The 27,343-nt window shown below is 42.3% G+C and overlaps 1 protein-coding gene across 7 annotated transcripts in view; it reads left to right on the top strand.

Annotated features, from left to right (window-relative positions):
* The window catches only part of LOC121590569 (Kv channel-interacting protein 4-like), a 59,626-nt gene that overhangs the window by 28,770 nt on the left and 3,513 nt on the right, over positions 1-27,343 (top strand). For 5 of the 7 annotated variants that reach the window (XM_041910351.1, XM_041910352.1, XM_041910354.1 and 2 more), the window contains one exon: positions 16,785-16,976. In XM_041910351.1, coding sequence (XP_041766285.1) covers positions 16,785-16,976 — 192 coding nt within the window. Of the gene's footprint in view, positions 1-6,384; positions 6,892-16,778; positions 16,977-27,343 lie in introns of all 7 variants that reach the window. The other 2 variants (XM_041910357.1, XM_041910356.1) reach the window with 2 other exon arrangements.

Below are 27,343 nucleotides of genomic sequence, written 5' to 3'. Positions count from 1 at the left end.
CCAACAGTGGTCGTTTTACAGAACCATTACCAATTCTAATCGAGAATGTAAGAATAGAGTAATAAAATTGTTATTTATTGACCCACTGCTCTTCGATACAACGAAATTAGGCTGTTTATCGTCTCCAGCGTACCACTTTTGTTCCGGCCAGCCCGAAAACAAAGAGTTAGTGAAAAAGGGGGAAAATTACACCGGCCCGATCGGTAAATGGAACCGGCCTGGTACCGGCATGCGAAGCGTAAAACCATAAAAATAGAGCCTTCTTGCTTGCGTTCTGTTTAATCTAATTAAATTTTATTGATTATTTTTTTATTTACACACTTTACCCCACGGGGTTTGGCGTTCTGCTTGTCCAGGTTTTGCCACAGGTTTTAATGTGGATCGGCGTGTTGGGTTGCCTGCCGTAAGCACGTAAGCTTTGTGAAGTAGCAGTGTGTAATAAAATTTACTTTTGGATACATTATACGCAGCCGGACGGGTTAGAGGGTTCGGTTGAGTTGAACGCACCCTTCAATAAGCGTGTTGGTTTGATTTTTTTATGATTTGCACTAATAAGAGTATATTATTCCAATTACTGGCGTGTTGAGAAAGTTTTTTGCTTTGTGTAAGAATAAACCTTACATAAACACGACATGTGAAATTTGAACCATTTTTACACGTATAGAAAGGCTGTGTGCATCTTATGTTCCATTATTTCGATTACTATTTCATGGACTCACAGTTTATAGTCTTTTGCGTAGCTCATAAATCTTGCGCGCCCATTGTTGCAAGTAACGCGTGCTATTAGATACGTTTTCGCTCCAACAACGAATCGAGTTGAAATTCAAGTCCAATGGCAATAAACGTTTTTTCATGAAGATTAACTATCATCTGCCAGCAAGTGGTTCGCTAGTGGTCTATAATGCTCTGGAGAACAAAGTGGATCGTCCCTGAAACGTTACCTACCCGAATCATTTTTCACGATAAAACACACTTCAGCATTCCAAGTTCCAAGTTCTGTGTGAATTTGTGGCCTGATGGCGACGGAGTAATGCTCACCAACAGCAGAGGATGATAATGGTAACCGGGGGCTGTAATGAATAGGAGCTCTATGGCTTGTTGAACGGAGTACGCTCCGCTCTCTGGCAAACAGTTGCCTCTGGTATAATCGGCTTACACGCAAAACAGGCTTCGTCTCAATGGTATTAATACTGGTTACATTCTAAAGGACCGTCTCGGAGAGCACGAGCATCTTTCGATGGAATGTGCTTTAGCGTTGGCAGTTGGCAGCTTTTTACCGATCTTGTTACATCCACAGGGCTGAGCAGTGAATTTCCACAAAACTAGTCCAACCGGTACTGAGTTCATCCATCGATCCATTCATTGAACACAAATTGGGCACTCTAATGCCATTTAAGATCTTCGTGCTCTTGGGACCATTTTGGGAAAAATAATAAAGAAAAAGTTGACAATTCCCCGCAGGTGGACACAAAATTCCCCGTAAGGAGGTTCATAAAGTTGAGCGAAAGAAAACAATCAACAACAGCTTGGGGGTAAATAATCATGCCAAAAACCGCTACTCGGTGCGGATTTTCCGTAGTCAAACACGCACCCAATACGCAGCCACATACTCCCATGCCTGCCTGGCGGGGGAGGAGGAGAAGTGACTCACTCTCTTCCTTTGATTGTGACCTGCCGGAAAGGGGAAAGAGCGAAAAGTCAACCCCGTTTCCAAATCCGTACACCGCAGCCTGTTGCTGACTTTTGGCAGATCGTGTTGGCTTGGCTTGGCTTTGGCGGAAAATGCACGCCACACGGGGCCAGATCGAAGGGCAAATGTCGGCTCCGGTTCGATGGAATTCGAGCGACCGCTCGAAACAAACAAACCGGAAAGCGAAAAGACGACTGCTTCCATCGTCTTCTAAATGGCACTGCAGTACAACGCTGCCAGCGCGGACGGAAGCTGCTTCGGTTTAGGTCGGAAAAGGGTTTCACCCGCTGCCTGTCGCCGCAAGGGCAAGTGTGTCCGAGGGCGTACCAAATCTCGTTCTGGCTGGAGCACCGGAATAGGCAATGAGCTGACTATGGATGAAATGTCAACAATTTTTGGGAGTTTTAGGAAAGCTCGTTTATGGTTGGACTGGCTGGTGCTGTGCAGATGTGGTGGTGGTGGTGCAGCGCATTGGATTTGTTTCATGTGTTCGATTGCCAAACCTTGCCTTGTAATGCTGCCTTGGTTTATAGTGTGCAGTGAAGTTGAACGGCAATCACTGATTTGAAACATTGAATAAATATTAGCTTTTACCTAACGTGGATGATCAGCATCTGCAATAATTTGGAATTATTGATGCCAAACAAATACATTTTAATCATGCATCGTCCCCAGTTCGATGGCAATAATACAGTGAGTTTTGCTTACAATCGTTTAATACAAGCAACCAGTAGTTCGTCTTCCAGCACCAATGCAAGCAATCACCCTTCCATCGAGTATGGTTACGTACACATATTTCTAATACCAACCGACGCAAGGAACATTTTGCAACCGAGCCCAAAAACCCGTGGCGGTTTCCCGTGCCGGATAAGCAAATTTTCTTCTTGATTCGCTCTTCCACCCTTCCGCTTGCCCGTGGGGGCGGTGGCCACCCCAGAGACCCCGAAAGATGTGGGGCTCCAGCAGGCAGCAGTTCCACCAAAACGCCAGCTCTTGATTGACTTTCATGAAGTGCTCTCGCGCCCCTCGTGAAACGGAATGTACCGTGGTATCCCGAAAATAAACCAAACCAGAAAGGGGCCAACCGCCGCGCGCTCGCGTGTATGTGTGTATGGTGGTGTGCTCAGGGCAAAAGAGAGTTTTGAATTTTAATGGAAATTCTATCGACCTTTGCAAGAAAACTAGCGGCTATGGAATGGGCATAACCCCGATCGATTGAAACGGCAGCACACACACACACACACACACACACACACACACACCGCACCAGCAGAGGAAGTTGAAGAAAGTGAAGGTTGCCGCCCTTTAACCCCGCACGTGTGAGCGAGAGAACTAAACGGAAGCAGGGTGGGTGGTGGGTGCATAGTACGAACGAGAAAAATATGGAATAATCAACGATCAAAATATGGAAAATGAATATGGCCTGGAGCCTGGTAAAGGTTGAGCAGAACAAAAGCAACATTGTGGCACTCTGTGTGTGTGTGTGTATGTGTTGGTCTGTTACGTCAGCAAAGGGAGGCTCCGGGTTTGGAAAGCGCAAACAATTATGATCCTACCGTTCCCGGCAGTTCCAGACGGGGAACACTGAAAATACAAAGCGGTGACGAAAGCATGGTGTTGTGAGGTGACGTGAGCTGTGCTGCTCGTGTGGTGGCGTTGAATTTCAAAGCGCGTGGTTGATTTTTTAAGTCCACTTGTTACATGAAAAAATGGTAAATGGTCTGAAAATTGCAAATCAACAGCTATTTTTATAACACAACGTGTACGTTAAATTGCCTTCATCCAGGATTGGGGTATTTTTTTTTATTACACAACAAATGTACATCTATCCACAGTACGAGGTATGATTCTTTAACCTTTGCCGTTTAGATACGGCCGATAACTCGCCGCCGCCACCGCCACCGTTGATCTAAGAGCTGTGCACGATCGGTGCAGGTTTTACGATCAATTTTGGGGCTTGTTTTATTGCTTCGATTAAGTCATTGGAGTCGTTTTCATTTTCGTGATAATTTTTCCAACGACGCGGCCTCTGACAGGCAATGCCAATAAAGGAACGACCACCTATAAAACGAAACACGGAATTGGAAATGGAGGAGAAGAAGGAGGACGAACGGCTCCCGGTGAGTTGTGCTGCTGCTGCCGGTGGCAAAACCCCATTTAGTGCCAGCGGCACGTTCGCGTTTATTTCCAGCGAAACCGATCCTTATCGGCATCCGCCAGTGTAAGGCTCAGCGGCGGTTCCGTTCCCTCCGTTTCGCGTTCCGTTAGCTCACAGCTTTAACACGCGGCCTGAGAATGCACTGGTTGGATACGTTCGGTTTTGCCGGCTCGTTCCACCGCTGGTACAATAAATTTTCGGGAGAAATTTAAAGGCATTTTTCGTACGTAAAAAAATGACCGTTCATCATTGCCCAAACGTCCACAAGGAATCGGGTGGGACGGTGGTTGGTGTAGCCTGTGTTGCTTTTCCCTACCATTGCGTGACGATAAAATACCTCCGAATCTACGGCACCAACCATTGGCATGTACGCGAAAGCCCCTCGAGGGGCCAAAACAGACATCAAAACCGAACGCTCGGGGAAGACTGTAGAAAGAACGAACACCCCATAACACCAATGGGCAGCGCTGTAGTCCGGGAGAGCGCAGGAGTAAGAACCGTTCTGCAAAACGCAACAAGCGCGTGGAGGAAAGATAATTTTAATTTTGTTTGATTTAATGCTTCGTTCTACGCGATTTCCTCTTACAATCTCTCTCATGCATCGTACACAGCGTTCTGGTGTGGAAATTTGACCAACGGGAAGTGGAAGTGTTTGTCCACCGCACCAACACGAGTGTTACGATTTGCTGGACCGTTTAAATCGTTTTCCCTTTTTTCCCTGTGTGCGGGAAAATGCGAATTTTAAATCGGATTAAAACCCTAATTCCTCCCTACCTTGTGGGATCCCTCTGTGCGCCAATCTGATGTCATTATCTGATTTTTCGCATCAGGTTTTATCCCGCCCCTTCCGCACGCTGGGAATGTGCTGCTCTATTTATGGAAAACATTTCAGCTCGCAGCAGAATTTATCCGTTTGATGCAATTCCATTATCTCGGCCCGTTCCCCCTTCGGTCCGAGCTTTAAAAGGCTTCCTCGCTTACACGCTTTCACACACATGGTTAGGTGGCTTTAACCTCTAGTCATGCTTAAATTTAAGCCCGTGTTGTGCTATACACGGCACGGATTAAACGAGCCGGTACCGCTGTTTCCCCCCGTGCTTTCGGCGTCGTTGTGTTGGGTAGATTATGATAAATTAATTAGGTTAAACCACCGAATTGTGAGGCAAACGGGAAACGCCGATCCTCTGTCACACACGTACAAGGTGGCCAATAAAGTGGTAATAAACTCATCGAGATATGGCGAATGAGCCAACCAACCAGCGCACACTGCGATCGGTGCTGTGTGAGATCAAGACACAACGCAGCACACAGACCGCAGACAGACAGACAGCCCAGCTCACACAGGTTAGAAATCCCTGCTAAGCGGATGAAACCGTGCGTCATAAATATCTATTAACCTGCCGAAAGACGAGCACCAGCAGCACCGACCGGGCAGGAGAAGGTGAAATTTTCCACACCTCGTTAATAATGGTTGGCTTGGTTTTTGCTTGCAAAACTCTTCTCAGATATTCACACTATCGCAATCATACACTCACCTGACGCTTTCACTACCCTGGGCAGGAGGCTTTTAGTATCTTTCATCTCGAGCGGAGGGAGGGAGAGAAGAAAAAAACGAACTGAAACCCCTTCCCCGTTTGCCAGCCAACGCCTCCATTCTTGCAAGAGAAAACTCACACTAACTTGTTTGCTTTTTCGCTTTCTTCCTTTCGCCGGTTGCTTCGATGTTTGGCGTACAGCAGCGGCGTATCGGCGTGTTTGCTTGCCATTTTGCTTTAAATAAAGTGCATCACCCAGTAATGGATAGGGGATAGGACCTAATGTACACGCTTACTTTGCAGCTTTACATTGGAGTGGAAATGATGGTGAGGGGGAATTTTATCCTTGCCCGTTGCACAGCACGCTGCTTCGGCTCCGCCAGATTTGGCTTTGGTTTGACTGAAGGAAAGATTGTGCAGTTTGGAACATGGGTGTGTGTGTGTGTGCTTAAGTTATTCTGCAGTTCGGCCCGAACGATCGGCCCTTTTGGCACACACATTCCGGGCACTAACCGTCGTCGGCTTTTTTTAATATTGTTTGTGGGGGCGTAAGTGCCGGAGTAATCGTGTAAAATGTAAAGTCATTCTGATGAAAGCCGCCGACACTGCAGAACCTTTCATCAGGGAGAGATGAATCACGCGACGTTGTGGTGGTTTTTGCCGGTCGATTTTAAGGTGTGAGAGTGTTTAATGTCGGTACGCAGAGTGGTTTGATCAAATTGGAAACTGCGCACACTTCAGCCAGTTAAGACAATGAATGTTTGAAACACTTCGCACACGCCGGTAGCATTGGTCGTGGGCTTGTATGTGCCGACCTATCGAGTGGAATAAGACATTGAGTAGGCGTTGTTTGGTGATTGTGTGTGCCATCGGAACATTGAGTGTTGTGGACGCGCGCGCGATACAAGACACTCAGCAGCGCGTGCCGGAATCATAAAACGACAAACATAACATAGTGCGTGTGAGTGGGTGAAACTAATTCTAATTTAATGTGCTTTCAGCGGTTTTTCATCCCGTGGAGTTTGCGTGTGTGTGTGCTTCCCATTTACAGTGTGTACATATGAGTGTGCGGTGTGTGTTGTTTTGTGTGCTGTGACACCCGTTTGATACGATATCCGCGCAAAACACGGTGCGTTTGGCACGTGCGCACGTGTTTGTTGATTGTTGGTGTGTTCGTGTGTGTTCGTGTGTGTGTGTACGTGTGTGTGTGCGGTCACTCGACCCCGGATAGAGAACGATGGCGGGACCGCATCTGGAAGAGTCCACCGTTACGACGCCCTCGATTACGGGCGGCGTGGTGGTGAACACGGCCTCCCTCAGCCTGTCCCGCCCGACCAACCTGGAAAGCTCGATCTGCACCATCGACGATTTTCTCGCCCACTTCAAGCACAAGGAGCTGGAAAACGACGTGTCGAAGTATCTGTCCCACAAGCAGCGACCGCTCTGCCGCCGGGTGCTGGCCTACCTGCGGACGGCCTGGATGGGGGCCAAGTTCACCTCGAAGAGTGGTATTTATCTTATGGCATGGTGGAGAAGTTTGGGCTCTAGTGGACTCTAGTCTAGTGGTGAGGGTTGGGGTTGGAGGGGATGTGGTTGTGGTGGTGGGCTAAACAACAAAATTAATGCTGCAGAAACAGTTAGTTGCCAGCCCTGGAAGCTCGTTAGAAAAACACATGTTTTTAATGGGTTTTTAGTTTTATTTTGTGCATTTGTTACAGTTCATATCGCGGTTTGTTTTCTTTGCTGGCTGGTGGCAATCTACAGAAATGACATTTTATCCTTCTCACAATATTGTCGACATTTCCAAATAATATCTATTCTTGTCTTTTATGTCTGTTTTCGAATGTTATAGTGATACTAACCTAGTTTTAAAATTAATTTATCCTTGTTTCCTTGTTTATATTGAAGTTTGTATTATTTTCTGGAGCTTATGATTTCTATAGATGGGTACAGCAATTCTGCCAGCGCAATGACGAGCACAGAAATGTCCAATGATTATCCTGCCTAAGGCTTTTTTCTTCTATTTTAACTGCTAAGAGACTTATATCGCGTTAAATGATCCAAGGTATTTTTTATTTTTAAGATGCTTTGAACTTTTGGTTTTTCTTTGGCACAACAACCGTTGTCGGTCAAGGCCTGCCTGCACCACAATTGGCCTTTCAGTGACTTATTGATTCCCCTCATAGCAGCTGTACCACGAAACCGGTCACGAGACCGGCCGTGCATAGAAATAGCATTGAATGCTGCGTGTTTATGTATTTTATTTTTTGTTTAATCATTTATTCTCTAGCAGAGGCTTTATATGATGCCACTTACTTACATACTTACACTTAACGTACTCACAAAACGTCTGCTATCAATGAAGGAACGAAAGGCAACTGAAATTTTTGAGCAATTGGTTTATTGGCGCATTAAAAGAATGTGTAGACCTAGAAAATGGAAATCTCAACAGCTTACGTAACCTCAGAGGTCGGTCGGAAGCATATAATTTTCCTAACGGCGAGAACTATTGGCTAGAGTCAATATAAATGTCCCTCCTAGAAAGTTCCGTAATTACAGACTAATAAGAACTGACCTTACAAGACGTGCATACAGCGAGATTGACCCTACGACTGGGATGGCCTGTAAATTTAATCAGCCTTACATGTTATTTGACTGGCACCAACCTACAAGTTTTTGTTGATCTGTCTTGTTCTTGTACACTGCGTTTGATTTGCTGTTTGTTATCATTATTTAAGTTTTAGTTTTAACTCAGTGATAAGGCCGCTTGTTTGGCCAATCACGTAAGCACAATACAAAATTAAACAATTAAACAATTAGGATATCAGGTTAAAATGTATCATTGTTTTGCGAAAGCTAGAATATTATCGATACTTTTTAAACAAAGTTTTGAATGTTTTTTTTTTCTTAGTTTCTCAAGGTTTTAATTTGCTTTACCTTTTATTGATATTTATTGCAAACTTGCTGAAGCGGGCCTACGATTTATTTATTGTTTCTTAATTTTTTTAAAATTATTCTCACGATTCATTGACATGATGATGTCCCAATATGATAGAGAAAATGGTATATTAATCAAAAATTTGTGGGATGAGCTAAAAAATTGAAATTATTCAAATATTATTGGAATGTCTGAATAGTTTTATTGTTTTGATAATATATTTTATTTTTTTATAAGTCCCGAATGGACCGTGCCGCCATACGTAGGACTGACTATCCTGTTATGGGGGGAATAAGTCACTCAAAAAAGAAGAAGAAGAAGATTTTTGTAGAGTATTTTATAAATTTTATTTTAAAAACTTGGGTATAATCATGTAAGAGTATTAACTATACATGCAAAGAGAGTGGATGGTAACGAAAGGTATATGGACTCGGTATTTGAATGACTAATAAATGTTTTAATTATTTTTTGAAGAACAATTATTACTTCTTTCAATAAGTAGTAATAAGTATCTCGATGATATGAAAAGTGCGATAGCTTCTAAACAAAAAACGCTAAATTACTTTATACAATTTTGAAACCAAACAAATGGTGATAATAGCTTATAGAATTACCTCACTTTTTGTTTAATTTAGAGAAAAAAATATAAGGAAAAGAGTATATTTTCTTTACACATGCACGAGACATGTTTTGCTCGCTAAATAAGAGTTTTCATTAAACATTGTTAAAATGGTGTAAAATAGTCAATAAGTCAATAACATCTCACATTTTACATGTAGTTTTGCTTGGTCAGTCAGTTTTTGCATGGTTTTGAGATGTTCTCGCGTGCTGTATATATAGTGTATGATATCAAACAGAAGCACAAACAATAATATTTGCTTCAAATATTTTCAATCACTCAACCGTCACGATGAGTGTTATTTGAAGTTGAAGCAATGAAAACCTCGCGCTCCGGTGCGTATCATTTTTCCTTTAATCGCTATGAGTAATACGATCTCACTTCCTCCCAGGATCAATATAATCCATCCGGTGTGCAATCCCCTGACGTTCGGGGCATATGTTTCGCTGATCCGTCCTTTAAAATACAAATAAAATAGTTTATTTTTCATCCTCCCCCGGCTGCACTGTACCTTCTGTTCACGATTTTATATTGCAATATATTGAGCTGGCTCCGTTGAGCCTGCGAACACTCTGCCGGAAACCGATTGGCTTATGATGTATTGCTTTAAAATAACAAAAAAAGCGTGTTCATAATATGCATCATAAAATATATATATATATGGTATGGTTGCCATATGAACTTGAGCGGCAGGGAGTGTGTGTGTTTTTTTATCGCCAGTAATACCGAAGTCAATATTTTACAATTTACGATCATTGATGCTACGTGACGGCGATTATTGTTTTTTGGGCAAAGTTGAAAGAGCAACAAAAACATACGAATGACCTGGTGAAGTTATAATTGTTTTGAGAGATAAGGGGAGGGGATTCCAATTTTTGTGGAAATATGAATGCCAACGAAAACTCGATAAAATAACAATCCTTTTTAGGGCAGGAAAGGGAACTCAAAGAAAAAACTCAGTTTACGTGGAGGTTTTCACGGCAAATGGGGAAATAATTCGTTTGATAACACGAAAATCGAATAAAACACATTTTCCCTTATGTTGCTGTAGCGATGAATGGATGTTGTATGTATGTATATACGAAAACAAAGCAAAGGATGAGCAGCAGCAGCAGCAGCATTCATCGTGGATGAGCGAGCGCGTGGCCAACCAAAAGTGGACAAACGCTTGCGCTGCCTTCCCGCGTGTGCACCGGGGCACGGTGATCATAAAAACGGAAGTACGTTTGCCATATTTCGCTGCCCCCGCGGCCCTGCGCTGCTGCCGTATGTAATGAAAAAATACCACGAATAAAAGAAAACCGTTCGCGTCCTTTTCATGCCGTCGCTGGTTCGCACCGCTAAATACACATTTTCCTCTCCCCAACCGGTGCGGAGAGAAGGTTAGGGTCGTTTCAAGCGCCATGTGCCGTGTCGAATGTTGAGTTTGCAGCAGCACGTGTTCGGATGGTGATGGTTGTAAAGGCGTTTTGCTTTTTCACCTCCCCTTTGCCACGCGCTTCCTGGCACGGGCAAGGGCACGGAAGTGTTGACCGGTGTTGGCGTTGGCGGCCAGTGTGTGTGTGTGTGTGTGTGTGTGTGTGTGTGTGTGTGTGTGTGTGTGTGTGTGTGTGTGTGTGTGTGTGTGTGTTGCTGCAGTTCCTTCCCTTGGTTTGCCGTGAAAATTTTCGCATCGCTTGTTTGTACAAGATTACGGCCGATGCGATGCTGTTTGCGATGGTCATGACCGTGAGGATTCGGCCGAACGACCGAACGGCTTTTGGAGCCAAACGGCTCTCGGGACGGGTCACCGTCGGACCCGGGTAGTGGGGGCGAGTGGTTTGTGGTGTTGTGTGTTGGTGGGCATACAAAACAAACATGCAGACTGGGCCGGCCAAATTCCCGACCCGGCGATGGTCGTTCAAAGTCGGTGACCTCACACTAACAACCTGGTACGGCAGGTGGTACGGCAGGAAGGACAGGTCTGGAAACGGAAAAAAGAACAAACAGAATGTTATGATGGTAGTGGTAGTGGGTTAAACATTTATTTTTTGATCGACTTTTGCCGGAGCAAATGTGGTTCTGCCCGCCCCTGAGTCCACTCCACTCGGTGCAGCAGTGGGTGCCGAGGGTCAATAAAATGAAGTGAAATGTATATTTTCATAAGCAACTCACTCGCTATTTTTTTAAAGGTGGAATGGGTGGGTGGTGAAGGGAGTAGAAAATATGATGCTCCGAAGTTCATAATGCAAAAGGAAAATTCGCTGCGCTGCTGCTGGATAACCATTTTCAGCACTGTCGCACGCAGAGAGACGGTAAAAGTTTTATCCCTCGTACATGTGTGTGTGTGTAGGTGAAGGGGTAACATTTTAGAAGAGAGGCTAAACGACGCAAGACGACACATACTATCGGTGGTATCGACAGCCAGATTAAAAGCAGACTAATGCTTGTGCTAATCCTTTCCGGACGGCGGCCTGTCCATCACACCCCAAACAGGGGATCATCCTTTTTCTCCCGGGAGCTTGAAGCGAGATTCAGTGGCTCTTTCCACAGCAGTTTCCACACCGAAACCGATCGGAAGCAACCTTTGCTGCGGGGTGGATGCGATGAATGGGGTGTTAATTTATTATTTAAATAGGGGTTCCTTTCCCACGGCGACGACGACGACGACGACGACGACAAAAAGGCGGTTAGTTTGTATGTGTGTGTTTGGGTGTTCTCGTTACAGGACACCCGAACTCTTGTTTTGCTGCCTTTTGATTGAACAGCTTCGGCAATGATGAGAAAGGTGTGTCTGACCGATGACGAAGGTTACGGGAATGGGAGATGCTTTTGCTCAGGTTTTTCGACTCCAGCTGTCCGACAGCCGTGTGTACAAGGGGTTTCCATTTACACGAAGTTTGTTGGCTTGTGCTTAGGGCAAATTAATTGAGACATGATGGAACGCATCCGCTTCATTTGTGTGTGTTTGTGTGTGTGTCTGTGTGGTTTCTGTGAACGAACTTCTCACACCGTTGCAGGAACTAGCGCCTCATACGACCTAATGATCAACCGCATTGACATGGAGTACAATCGCCTCACAATTAACGCTACGATAATATTGCTCTACAATTACGCAGCCTTCGTAGTATTTACACAGCAAAGCAGTAAAGCAAATGCCGCAAATGATCTTAAGCCAACATACGACAACGTCGTCCGTGGTGTCCCTTTATGTGTCCCCCCGTCCTGAAGAGTACACCGATACACGCACACACTGCTCTGCCGTTGCTGCAATCAACGTGCTTTCTCCTTCCCCACTGGTCGTTCCCCACCACCGGAAAGGGTAGAGCGCGGGTACAGGGTGGGTGTCCTCGGGTTGGCATAGAATAGAGTGATCATCCCCTCGAGGGATGTCACATGGGTTTAATGGGTGGATGGTAAAATTAGATTTCACCTTGCCGCTTGCACCCACCCCCGGGGGCCATGTTTCCACCGGAAGAGATACTTCTTTTTCTCTCCACCTCTCCACCCTTCAAAGTCGGGACCCATCTCAACCGTCCACACGGGACCGGAGAATGGAAATGCAAATACCAAAAAGGGACTCGGGATTGAGATGCAATCCCGCACGTCTATGTGTGTGTGTATCTTTAGAGGACACGCGTGGATGTCTCGGCCAGCATGGATGGAGGCGCTTGGTGCTTTAAGTGCTGTCTTAACGACATATGTGTTCGAACGGTAAGCAAGGTAAGCGTGTATGGAACGGTACGGTACGGATCGTGAAATGTTTGCAAAGGAAAGGAAGGAAAATAAAGCAGATTTTTTGGTCATTTTTTCTTCCCCTGTCTCCCCCAGAGGGATATGGGTCTTGTGTGTGTGTGGGCTTTTGTCTGTTCTTTGAACGCCGTCCCAGAGAGCTGGGAGCTGGTTTTGTGCTACCTAAAATCATATTTCATGGTAATTTGAGACTTAGAAGCTTTGGAAGTATTGGAACGCATGGAACTTAACAAAAAGAAGAAGAAGCACATATTCTTGGAAGGTTACCATAAATAGAACAAGCTGGACAAATCGATTGATTTTGAATTGAAAAGCTGGCTTATAATGCTGCTTTACTGTAATAAAACATGTTATGCTGCAGCTGTGTTTGCATATTAATTGTTTGTCTTTAATTCACTGACGCTCCATGGGTAATATTAGCATTAGTATAGTTCAATAAAAAAAAATTCTTACCCTTCCACACACAAGTTTGGCCCACGCCAAATTGAGTTATAACTTTGCTGTTCCATTCGTCTTTTCTGGCGTCTTTGCTTCACCTTCATGATGTACCATTATTATAAAAACGGCATCATAACGATCAAGATACATACTTTTGCATTTATTTTTATTTTTTGAGAATGGAGTGTTCTTTGAGATACTTTTCGGTTTCGTTACTGTTTAATGGACACATTTGTTGCTCCAGCAAGCGACGGCCACCGTACCGTACCACTGTCAGCTTGTAACTTGATTACACTAATTAAAACCACCATATCAAGCAATACCATCGCACGCCGTTGCTCTCAGACGCTTGGGGCTTGTCAAGAGCCGGGCATATTATAATTTGACGATGTTATGAGCTTTAAACGTGACACAAACTTCCAGCTCATTCGGCTTGTGCAATAGCGCAGATGGCAGCGAAGTAAAAGTGAGCGCTTTGCAAATTACTTAATGTATTGCTTTTTTCCCAATAATAAAACACATTTGCTTCTGCCTTCCGAGGAAGGAAATGGGTGGCGAAACAAGAAGGATTCCCTCTTGCGCTTATTTCCTTTTCAGTTAGCCTTTTGTATGTGTGTGTTTGGGAGGGGCTGTTTCTCCGCTTGTTTCCCCTGTTGCCGGGTTCGGGAGCTAATAGCAGCTGCGCTCAGCTGCTGCTGCCCGCTCAAACGGCGGCGGAGCTGGGCAAAATTCGGATGACCAATTCGGCGGTGCCCAAGCCCAAAATTTAATTTCATCAAACACTACACTCTCTCCCACTTTCGCGTCCTCCGGCTGCGAGTTGGCGTGGAGAAATAAGAAAAAGAACGGTTGTGAAAGAATAATATGCCTAAACCTTGTAAAGAGCGAGCTAATTTCGGGGAATTGTGGCTTATGCAGTCTTTTGACTGTTTGTTTGACGTGCGGTTCATTTTTTCTGCGGTCGTTGATTTGCCTTATTTTCGTAAATGGTGGATCATTGGACTCGTTTTTGGGGCGGAGAAAAATAATTCATATAATAATAATAATCAGTTTTCTGATATTATTTAATTTTATTTGTGTTATCTTTTAAACGCATTTAATAAATTTAGTTTCAAAAATTAGTTTTTTGAACTAAATGGATAAATTTTCAGTTCGTTTCAGTTCATTTTTTATACTTTTTTTTTCTTAGGTTGGATTTCATACGCCATCAAAACATTTCCGGCACTTGTTATCGATAAACAAAACCGTGAAAAAGGCTACCTAATTACGTTGATTAAAATTACTGTGACACTTTGCATTTGAGCACTTCCATCACGCTATCAAACTGGTCGCCTGTTCCGAGCCTAGAGCCCCAAAATACAGTCTACAGAGACACTGTTTGGTTGATGGGTGTAAAATTTGCCCAGTCGTGCGGTCATAACATAATGCGAAACCGACACCGGCCCCGGGACGACTCTTTTATCTTCGATAAAGACCTACAACGGACAGCTCGCGCTCGCGTACCATCCCATCCCGCCTGTGACCTCGTGTGTGTGTGTCAAGAGCCATTCTTCAAAGCATGGCAAATTTATTCATGTTGCAGCGGCGGCCACCAACCAGTAACCAGCAGCAGGATTTTACATCACCTTTGCTCCCACCCGCTACCGTTGCCCACTTTGTCTTTGTAATGAATGGTTTTGTGTCCTCTTGTTTCGCTGAAGCATTTGTTACTGATGCTAGAAGATGTACGCGTTAAATCTTTTTGTTTCTTCGCAGCTTGCTTGTACGATGGTGCCCCTACAGCCCAGCTGAAGAAACGCAAGGGCCACCATTAAAAACATTAACAAATAACCATTTAGAGAGCGCACGGTTGGACTCGCGATAGGCCCGTGGGAGAGAGAGAGAGAGCTTGGGGACAGAAGGTAGGGGGTGCATTCAGAGGTTCAGAGGGTCCTTCTTGTTCTTGGCCGTGATTAGTGTTCAACGTTTCTTTCCATGGTACAAGCTTTTGTTTTGCGTCGGGTTTGGTTTACTACCAGCATGAAGCATTTTGCTTCAAGACGCTCTTCGTGCGGGTACACTTTGCCGACTTTTGCATACGATGACGCACCACCACACTCTGCGTTCCGGGCATGTCATCGTGGGTGAAAAATTAGTACGCGCAACGAACACACGAAGCAAAAGATGATTTACTAGAAAGAGAGCACAAGCGCAATGGTAGCGAAAACATGAATGCAAAAATCCGCCAGCGAGGAAGTCGTGCGCCGACGGAGGGCAGATGTGTCTTTCAGTCGCTACGAAAACATTTATCACAAGAGATAAGCATCTTTTCGCTTTGCACGGAGGAAATGAACCGTTAGGATGGGTGTGTGCATCGTTCTCGGTGGCGGGTCAGTGGGAAAGCCCCATTGTACGACTACGCCTGTGTTACATTGCGTACAAATCCCTTCAGCCCGTTGGGCATCGGGTATTGCGTAAAAAATAATGGGGGACGTACAGGTTACATGCAGCGTGTGTGTGTGTGTGCGTGTGTACTTTTTCATCATGAAAAATACCATAGCAAACCATTATGGAAATAGTTTTGAAAGCACCATAAAGGATGGAACCCAACGGGAGCGGATTTTATGCCATTTATTTTAAAGTAAGATTTTTTTGATAGAAATAGTTTGAATCATCAAATAATTTTTGTTGGAACATAAATAAATTGTCTCATTAATTGTTTTTCTTTTTTTTAAGCATTTCATATTTGAACTGCATTCACGATCTGTACTGCCAAAACAATATTAAGTTGTCATAATGTCATACTCTGTTGGCTTTCCAATAGATGTTCGTTTCCACCGATGATGTAAAGCTCTGGAAACTTAATGTCACTGCCACTGTGTTCCCCTTCCCCTGTGCTTTTCTCATCCTCTATCTCTCTGTCTCTGTCTCACTGAACACATAAAACAGTCTCCCGGTCCAACGACCCAATCAGCAGCAACAAACATGCTTCTGTGGAATTTTGTAATTCAAAACCCTGCGGGCGGTCAAGTCGGTTGGACCCCTTGTTTTCGATACACATAAAAGCTGGGCAGGGCTTCGCTGCTTAAGCTGTGCCCCGAAGGATGATGAGCTGACAGTATCAGCAACAGCAGCAAGAGCAGCAGGAGCAACAGTGTGACGGTGATGGTAACTTTAATAGAAAGCAACGGGATAGACGGGGAAAAAAGAATGAAACGGTTCCATTACGCCCGAGGTTCAAGTGTTTTATTTGTTGTTAAAAGCAGTTTAATGAAGTTTTGTTTTTTCCCATCCGAAAACTCAGGGCTCAGGAAACTTCACACACACACACACACACACACACACACACACACACACACACACACACACACACACACACACACACACACACACACACACACACACACACACACACACACACACACACACACACACACACACACACACACACACACACACACACACACACACACACATACATACACAGAATACCGAACGATTAGAATGAGCTAAACAAAGCCGTTAAAAAAGGGAGGGATTGAAAACATGTTCACCCAGTCGAAATGTTTTTGACATCTCAATACATGTTTGGAAGCACAATTCCCTTTGGGTGTTAATTTTAACCCTCCAACCGCCACCATCAACCCCCGGATTGTATTAATGTGGTTCCATGTTTTTTACCCCTACATATCTAGACTGTGAGCTGGAGGAGATCGTGTCCCCGCCGAAGTACCGGCCGGAATCGATAGCGGCCCTGTGCGAGGCGACCCGTTTCACCGAGGCAGAAATCAAGCGAATCTACCGCGGCTTCAAGGCGGAGTGTCCGGCCGGCATCATACGCGAGGAAACTTTCAAGTTCATCTACTCACAGTTCTTCCCACAAGGAGGTAAGCGATATTCTTCTACCCATGATTTTGAATGTTTGTGACAAAGCGAACGGTTGTGCTGAAATGAATTGAACACATCAGACTGCTCCAGTCACCCTCATCACTGTGGTGAGAATTTCTAGAAAATGACAGAAAGAGAGCGAGAGAGCAGCAGTTTGACACTTATTTGACACATGCCTCCGTGGCATGGCAGACTCGAAGAACAGTGCTACTACTACTACTACTAGCTACGAAGGGATGCAGTGACAGTGTATCATACGGAAGCGATGGATTGGACGAACAAGCAAACAAGAAATAGCGAAAGAAATGCAAACCTCATCCACTTGTGTGCATCCCTTGGGAATGGATGGAACAAACGGATGGTTTATAACGAACAAAATAACTTAGCTGACGTGTAATTGACACGAACCAGACAACAGTCGATTAGAAAACGGCTGAACGGTAAAACGAGGATATGAAGGAGAAGAAATGTTTCGAAGAATTTTTCTCGATGTTCAATCAACTCATCCACAACCACCATCAGCCGGTCCGACACACAGGCACAGTTTCACCGATGGGATTGTTTGTGTTTTGGCTGTGCCGGAGCAACATTGGCCGGTTGTTCGATTTCCCGGAGGTGTTTGCTTTTGATTCTATGCTGTGGAAGCAATTCAGTTGTTTTTACAATAAATTACAATATTGTTGCCCCCGTTGCCGGTGGTTGAGTGTGCTTGTGTTACGTTTTGTGCTATAGAATAGTGCTTAGATAAGCGAGTTGATAGAGTGAATTCAATTCGCAATTAAAGTCTTCATGGCTCTTTGTAGGAGCAAAGCTTCCCAGTACTCTATGCCGTTCGAAGCATCTTCGAGCTGCGTGTTTTCTTGCGTCTTCTCGTACGCACTACTGACTATCATTATATTGATCTAGAAATAGGTTAGTGATTGCTGGTGGAAATGAAACAGGACTGACCCTAACGAGATGGTCTAATTAGTGCACGAGTTTTCTTTTTGATATGCTACAAGCACCTTCATGGGTGTCGAATGATTGTGCAATACAGGGGTTTCGAGGATTATATAGACCTGTTCAGCGAGTTCGTTCAGGCATATAATAGGGTAAACGTACCTATAGTGGTGCTAGTACCAATAGTGGTGGTATTGCACTAAAATGCGTCCCATACGATAAATTAATAGTATTTAAGTTAGCAGCGAATTGGGGCACACCAATGTGTGTGAGTGAAATGTTCTCTAGCCTTTAGAGAACAAAGGATTAACAAAGGATTTAAAAATGAAATGGGGCCATTCCGTTTCTTAGTGACCGAAAAATCCATTATTTTGTGAACGGTATCAACATTTTGCCAAAATCCTTAGGATTTCATAACGATACTCATATTTTTGTTAACGTTCTAAATGACCACATAACAACGCAATTATTAGTTTTTTAACATAATTGTTTTCAAATGATGTTGTTTTATACAAATTCATTGGCTTTTGACCATATTTACGTATTTTTAAGTGTTTTTGTTTGGTGTGCCATTATAGGTACCCATAGTGTGAAATGTTCTCTAGCCTTTAGAGAACAAAGGATTAACAAAGGATTTAAAAATGAAATGGGGCCATTCCGTTTCTTAGTGACCGAAAAATCCATTATTTTGTGAACGGTATCAACATTTTGCCAAAATCCTTAGGATTTCATAACGATACTCATATTTTTGTTAACGTTCTAAATGACCACATAACAACGCAATTATTAGTTTTTTAACATAATTGTTTTCAAATGATGTTGTTTTATACAAATTCATTGGCTTTTGACCATATTTACGTATTTTTAAGTGTTTTTGTTTGGTGTGCCATTATAGGTACACCAAACGGGCATGTTCCTATAGTGGTCCTAATTCTAAAATCAATAAAAATAGGTAATTTTAGATTTTTTTCGACGATATTTTTGACATGTCGTACTGTTATCATTCAAATAAGCAACAAAAATGAGTTTTCTGTAAGTAATTTACCAAATAAAGGCCAAAATTCGCTTATTTGGCTGAGTGAAAAATCGACTTCAAATCAAGCAAACTCTTCTGGGTATGGGTTGACGACAGGTGTTATTCAGTACTTTAGTCAATATTTTCATCAACCAAATTCATACATTTTACACGATCAAATTATGAAAGAAATCATTATTATCGCAGTAATCCTTGCTATTCACACGAAAACAGCTTCAAAACTAAGTTATATTAATATTATACACTGTTTTGAGGCATCCTTGTTTACCACCACTATAGGAACACAATACGACGACTATAGGAACCATACCACCATTATAGGTACAACGAAGCAATCACCAAAATATATATTTTTTCGTAAATTTGATATGTTTCATGGTAATAATGGTTGTGATTGCGAAGACAAAACATATTCCAACTGTTATGTGTTAAAATATTCAGAAATTTTCCTTCCTGACACTTTAAATCCATTAAAATACATCTGTACCACCACAAATTGCACCACTATTGGTACATTTACCCTAGACTCTTTCAGCGAGATATAGAATTGTTCGGAAGTAGGTGTTGACATGTTCGGTTATACTGTAGAGCTACATGCTACATGTGCTCATCTATTTGGCCGAGGTTCTCTGCGGCCTGCTCTATCGCTTGGTAGGCTTCTAGGCTTTCTGGACATAGGAGAGCCGCATACCAATGATGTCTAAATGATCAGCGTACGCCAGGATCTGGGTATACTTGTAAAATATAGTTCCCGATGTCTTCACCCTCGAGTCCCGGTTGGCCCTTTCTAGCGCCAAGTTGAACAGGAGACAGGCAAGCCCGTCCCCCTGGCGCAGATCTTTCGTGGTAGCAAAAAAGTGATAGCAAGTGATGTTGGCTACAGGCTAGTGGTAGCAAAACTTAAAAAAACTGTAAAACTTAGTAAAGGGAGCTCGTTATTTATTTTAATTATTGTAAATATAAGGAAACTCAATCTAGGTAAAAATCGAATCGTTACTACAATCGTTAAGACTTTCTTCAGTTTATCTCAAACTCACTCACTCACTCACTTACAAGCATTATCATTATAGCCAACTTCACTATCAAAACGAATAGTGAATAATGGCGATAAACTCAAACCCATAAAACACTTCCCAAAAACACAGAAACAAAAACTTCGGTTATAAATTACCAGCAAGAAAGGGAAACCCCATTCATTGTTTCGAAAAATGAAACTATACAGTGTTGCAATTGATTTCTAGCCACGAACGGGCGATACCACTAATAATAATTATGCAATAAATTTAAAGCGCATTCACGTGTTATCATGCGGCGGAGTGCGCGTGTTTTCGTGTCCCAATCTTGCCCGCGCGCAAGCCTCCCAAAAAACGCGAACCGTGCGGTAATTAATTCGTTTCTGCTGCATGATTTATTTTAATTGTTTCTGCCAGTCCAGCTGCTGATGTATGGCCACAATGTTGATGACCATTCGAAACGTACCGGCTCTTCCTGTTCCCGTTCCGGTTGCACGTTGTGGCAGAGGAGAGTTGTTTTCATATTTTATTTTACTTTCTACGAGGGAAAAAGCATGACACATCTTTGCGGACACAAGAAGTGCTACCAACCTGAACCTCCGTACTGCCAACGATTGACGTACACTTATCACGATCGAAAGGAGAATTGCTGGGGAATGATGGATATTTTAGAGGTTCCATTTGTACGGGTACGGGCTTTACTATTCATTTCACTTCCCGCAAACGAATAGATTGTTTTTGAAAAAGGAAAACGACCGCTTGCATACAAAGTAAATAAAAAAACAAAATGTTCCACTCTGGGTGACAGTGCAATCCGTAACAGTATTGCGAGCAGCGAGAAGCAAGTAGAAATAACAACCTTCTCGAGATGCTCCATGCCAGCTTGAACAAATGTGTCTAAGCAAAAAAGGGAGAGAGAAATAGAGAGAATGGGCACGGTTGGGTACACAGTCAGCAGTCCCTGGAAGTCGTCGAGTCAAGAGGTCAGGGCGCTGTGTGCAGTACAACCATTTTTGGGGGAAGAATTTCAACGAGACTCGGTGACTCATTGGAGGACATTTTTGGTCGGCGCGAGTACAGTCAGTTGCAGAAAAACGTGTACTCCAAGGTATGCAATGGCCGACGGGATCAATAATGGTTTATTTTCATCTTGTTTTAAATATTTTTGATTTTCGGTTTCGTGTTGGAATTTCGTGACTGTTCGAATCACCAGTTCGTCTAAACAATGTTTTCACTTTAGCTTAGGCTGTTTGGTGTATTCCATTCATCTGTTTTATAAATCATAAAACCGAGGGAAATGTGATCGAAAATAAATTAATTTTATTGTTTCTGTTACGTTTTGTAACATCAAATCACCAATTCGCCAATATTTTTTTTAGAAAATTTTTGAAGGAGCTGTCCTACATTCCTTTTCGTCAATGTTATTTTGTTCATAGATAATATAAACAAAGTTTGTTAAAACTTGTTTGTTTGTTTATTGGATATTTTGTGTAATATTTGCAATATCTTGCCATCTTAAGCCAGTCTCGTGGTACAGTCATCAATTCGTACTGAAAGCCAGCCTAACAAGTGGTACAGGCAGTCCTTGACCGACAACGGTTGTTGAGCCCAAAAGAAGAAGAAGAAGTTTTGCCATATCTTAAATTTTAAAAACATCACCAGTACATCCCGAATATCTTTAGCTATAGTATATGTATTTAATCTTTTCCTATACAACTCTTGGCCTGTAATCAAACCTTCTATGGATCAAGCTTTCCATCTGATGCATTATTCAATGTTTTGGGGAACTGTTTTTTTTTAAATTAAAAGTTCAATCCAATATCTCTAAGGTTAATCTTCGAGGGACCGTCAGCTTAGAACGATATTCTTATTGAGGAAAATAATAGAGGCGTTGCTTTGAAGTATCCAAGATACGACGGTTTTTTTGTCCTTAAATTAATACATTATAACATCAAAACAAAACAAAATAATTGGTTGATGATATCAAGCAATGCGATTGGTGACATTGCTGTTTTTATATAATTATGACCTAATGGCCAAAGCAAACATGGTTCAACATTGCTAATACCTACTTTAAAAACGAATTGTAATGTTTAATCATTTGAGGATCGGCAACAGAGGGGCAAAAGAGTGATCAGTAAAAAAAAAAACAAAGCAAGAGCAATATCGCTTCTAAAAGAGCCCATCCTCTCTGAGGATGATGAAAAAGCCTTAATGGCTAGAAAATTATCGAAGCAAATATGCATTTAGTGACTATCAAATGCTTTATGAACAAGTAATGCCATGTCCGAGAAATTAATAACTGATTCCTAATGCAAAAGCAATTTGACAATCGTTGAACTCGTAAAAAGCAGCAGTGTGAAATCGTCGTACCAGTAAAAACCCGTAAAGATTTTTGTTTTCAAATACAACTGAAAATAGTCCCGAAATAGATAAAAACGAAAAAAAAAAAACAGATTTGTGTGAATTTAATAGCAGAATATTATCACGAGAAAAATGCATGGAGCTATATGTAAAACTTTGGATTGCATTTATTGCGCCGTCGAATGTTAAATGCTCTCTCGTCGCAAAGTCACATGCCAAACTTTAAATAAATTTACTGCAACCAGACTTAAGTGTATCTCATCTATACACAATTTTGTATGTGACTTCCTCCATACAGAATGTCTCATTGTTAATGTTAATATTACTTCTACTGTCAAATCCTGTTCTAATGTATAATTGATCAGATATCGGTTTGCTTATAAAATTAATTTGAAATTATTTTTCCCATTACTTATTTTACAACTGAACGAACACACTTCAAAATCAACTATGAGCCAAACTAAATGAGCAAACCTTGCCCTTTCTCCACACACACAACGTGCTCTGTTGCTGTATGCAAATGTTAGACAAGCACTGTATTCTTTGTATTATTCTCCCATCACCATCATCATCATCATCATCAGCTGCAACCCTCGCTGGCGGGCAGCAGCAGAGCCAGCACGAACCTCTTTCTTTTGCCGGCGAGTGATTCGCAATGAAATAGTCAATTTACATGAAAATCAACAACATTCCAAGTACACCGAGCAAGCAAGCAGCAAGCGCAAGAAACCTCGGCCGGAAAATAATGCTGCACAAGCTTAATAGTGGGTCCGTTGGGAGTGTTGGGAAGGAGGAGGAGGAAGCGAGAAAGGAGATTGCGGCACCATCACCGCCAAAAAGCAGCAAACTTCAACAACCGAACTTCAACAGACCGTAGTCCAATGTACGCTCTCGTTATTTTGCCATTTCGGGAGCAAAACGGCCCCAACCCTGCTCCGATCGAACGAGTTTGTTAAGAAAACATGAACAGCACATTTGTCAGGCATGTGGGGCAAAGGGCGTGCGGCGCTAAAGGGAAGTGACAGATATTGCAGTGGAAGTTGTACTTTCCTCGCTGGACCCCACCATTTCATCGTTCGCAGCGCGGGCAAGTGTATCGTTTTCCTTTCGAGGCTGGCAAGAGGGAGAATATAGGGAGGGTGTGTGTGTGTAGTAGAGCATCTGAAAAATCAAACCTAACAGCGACAACAGTTTAAAAAAACGCATTTGAACAACACGTTCATCGCTGATGTTGTCGGCAAAAACTTCAGCAGAGATTTCCATTGCATAATGCTGAAAAAGTCACCTGCTTTGAACAACTTTTGAAGTGCACAGCAAGGGAAAAAATACTGCAAATGCAGCTTCAAAGTTAAACATTGCGCTTTATCAAAGGTTAAGTGTGGTATGGATTGATAAAGATCACACACCCCCACAGCGAATGGGCACTGCGAGACGATAGTTGATGCTGCTCCTAAAATCCCGTTCCCTTTTGATTGATGAGTGTGCTTGAAATGAATGTCCTCCGACTGTGGTGCTACATGAAATATCAATTTAAACTTCCGAACCAATGAGCTTCAACCGGAAAGAGCATGGTTTGGTGCTTCACGTCCTCAGGTCCTTCCCACTCCGCCCCTCCGCTTTACATCAACAGCTTGTGACCACAGAAAACGGAATCCATAGCGTTGCACAATTACTTCTTCATTTCTTTTCTCTTCTTCCCCTCCTCCTTCCCTCTCTCTCTCTCACTCTCTTTCTCTCACTCTCTCTCACTCTCTCTCTCTATCTCTCTTACTCTCTATCTCTCTCTCTATCTCTCTCTCTCTCTTATCAACTGGACATAATGCAGCTATGATAGAAAAAAAGAAGAAAAAAATCATAAACATCCCACCAACGAGATTCGAAAAAGCGAATGAAAGCGTAAAGGAAACCTTCACCGCTCAGACAATACCACCGTTGGTGATGACAGTGAGAAAGGGGGGGACAGGGATACAATTTGTCCCCCTTTTTTTGCAGGAAATGAGTTCGGATGTCCTGAAAGCTTGGCGGTATTACCGAAAGTGAACAAGGCGAAATGCAGCAGCAAATTGCAGTTGCGCGCAATGAAAGTAAATAATAAACGAATGCGAGGAACCGCAGCAATCAAGCGCCCCTTTGCCATGGGTTCGGTGTTTGCGGGGGTTTGGGTGAAGCGTATTTTGCCTGTTGGTGCATAAATGTAATGTAAGTTAAGATGTGTCTCCTACGCTGCATCTGGGGTAGAGGACGACGGGTAGCCTCATCGGTTTTAGCAGACATTGTAGCACAGTTTTGGCGATGATTGCAAAGAGAGATGAGCGACAATCTTTGTATACCTCGGTGCATAGTCCGCTTCATAGATGAATCAAACATTAATATTTAAAAGTTGTTTGCTCTTTTTTCAACAGATTTACAATATTACTATTATTATGTGAGTCTTATTTTAGCTCTTCTTCTTCTTCTTCTTCTTTGGCACAACAACCGCTGTCGGTCACGGTCTATTCGGGACTTGAACCCATGACGGGCATGTTGTTAGGTCGTACGAGTTGATAACTTTACCACTAGACCGGCTTATTTTAGTTATTGATTGAATATTTTATTTATAATGCTTTTTATTTTTATTGAATTTTAACGGGCCAAGGTATTTGATATGAATGAACATATGATACAACCAGTGCTGCAAAATGTCACAGTCAATGTCATAACAAAATTTGACTGAAACAAAATCCATATCAGCGTCACATACACAATTGTGATAATCAGAGGTGATACTCAGAATGGTTGGTGTGGCCAATACATGCTCATGACATGTTTGCGAACATCGCTTGGTCAGTCACTATCTCACGACTTTTTTGTGATCAGTTTTGCAAAATGTCACTGACATAGTCATGACAAATTTCGGCTGAAATAAAATCATGTCAGCATCACGAGCTCTAATGTGATGATCAGAGGCGAGCCTCAAACAGTTGGTGCGACAATCACATGCTTGGTGACATTGTGTGCAACCAACTCTTGGTTAGTCACTTGGTCGCGACATTTCCAATCGGCGATCATCGCGATGGTCATGGGAGATATGCGGTGCGTGCGAGTGGTTCCAAGAAACAAAATGAGCATGTTTTCTCGCTCTGTTTGACCCGACAGATAATCAAAACAGATAATGGGAGAAAGCATGCTTATTTTGTTGTTAGAGCTCACGCGCCAAGTATATTCCAAGAATGTCGTGATTATCGCCGACAAAAATGTCGTGACCAAGGGAGTGACCAAGAATTGCGTGCTAATCAAAATTTCACCAAGCATGTGATTGATTATCCAACTGATGACTGGAACAGTGGCATTTGGCAGCGCTGTTCACAGCCAGAAAAAATCATGATTATGCTTGCGCCGGCATTAAGCTAAGCTGGTCAGTCAGTATCACGTTGGACTCAAGAATTCACATGTCGTGTTCAGCTTGTCATTACGCACTTTTATTGACTATCAGCAATGAGCATCAAGCTACCATAGATATATTCATTATTTTCGTTGGTGAAAATCTCGTGATGCTCATGAAATTTTGCAACACTGGATACAACATATTTAAATAAATAATTATGCCTTGTTATGCAAGCAGTGTTGTATCATCCCTTCTCAACCATTTTTTGGGTTTGAAGCACTAAAAAAATTTATTAAATGAACCTTCATCATTCTTCACAGCTTCTAAAACTAAAACAATATTTGGACAAAAGACATTTGGAACCCATATCAGGTGCATTGAATATTTGACAAACTGATGATCTAGTGATCTAATATGTATCTCCTCGCTAGGCCTTTTAAAATGGAATTGATGTAAGCAAAGTTCTACTACAATAAATCAAGCACTTTAAAGCACTCGATCCAAGGAATAATCGTATGAATATTTGGAAAGCTAGAGACCAATTTTGGGGCCCTTTCCGTTGTAAGTTCGTAGGCTGAAATTTTAGCCTGTCAGCTGTTTGCATTGTATGGCAGTTTTCGAGCAGCTATCTAAGTGTGTATAATATACAGTTGGGCTTATCCCAAGGTGTATGAATTTAGAAGGCTGATTTTTATCGCTTCTGCTTCTGAATGAAGATTTTAAGAGTGTTTTGAGTATTCGTCAAGCCTCCAAAAAGCTTGTTTGAACAAAAGTTTTCACCCATCCTGTCAAAAAGTGATATTCAAATTTGGTTTTAAAAAACATACTATGAGACCACCTGGAGTACATACACTTCGATTCTGGATTCCACCACCTGATCTCTTTAATGCACTTTAATTCTAGCTTTGAGGCTAGAATAATCTAGACTGAAAATTGCAGGCTAATTTTTTGTGTGGTTTTGTATGGAGTGTTTACATGATTTCAGCCTCCAACTGTCAAACTCCATACAAAAAAACTGACTAGAATCGTGAAGGGCCCCTTTGATGGAAAAAAATCGCTTTTTTAACGAACTTTTTTGACAATTCTGTTGGATTCACAGCACAAAACAGCATAGTTTAACTATCACCGATCTAACAGGAAAACTTGTAAATATGGCAAAAAATAAACATTAATTGATGTAGATGAAATTGTACATCGAAAGTTATATTCTTTATATAAGTTATATCTTTATAATTTGACATTTCTTGGACCATTATCCGTGGAAATCGATTAGCCGGCAACCGGCTGGTTCCGAGCAGACCGGATAACCGACGTTCTACTGTAATACACAAATTTAAACACTTCCAAACAACTTTATTTAAAACTATCTTTTATAATCACATAATGGTTAGATATTTAAGCTCCAGAAATCGCAACAATAATTATTTGTTTCTTTGTTTTTTTTTTTAAAGTACAAAGCACACGTTTAGAATGATAATGACAAAACGAGATATTCTAAACAAAATTTAGAATGATAATGACTGTACAGATATTCCCCGATATACGCTATTAATGCAGACCGGATACCTAATTTCAAACGTTTTAGTGAAATTATAGCCAATTTTATAGTAATTTTGCTTGAAGTGTAGGTTTTAGCCACAAAATTAGTTA

The sequence above is a fragment of the Anopheles merus genome, chromosome 2R, assembly GCF_017562075.2.
Source record: "Anopheles merus strain MAF chromosome 2R, AmerM5.1, whole genome shotgun sequence".
Classification (NCBI taxonomy): Eukaryota; Metazoa; Arthropoda; class Insecta; order Diptera; family Culicidae; genus Anopheles; species Anopheles merus.
Note: the sequence above shows the minus strand (reverse complement) of the source record. Positions and strands in the feature narration are given on the sequence as shown.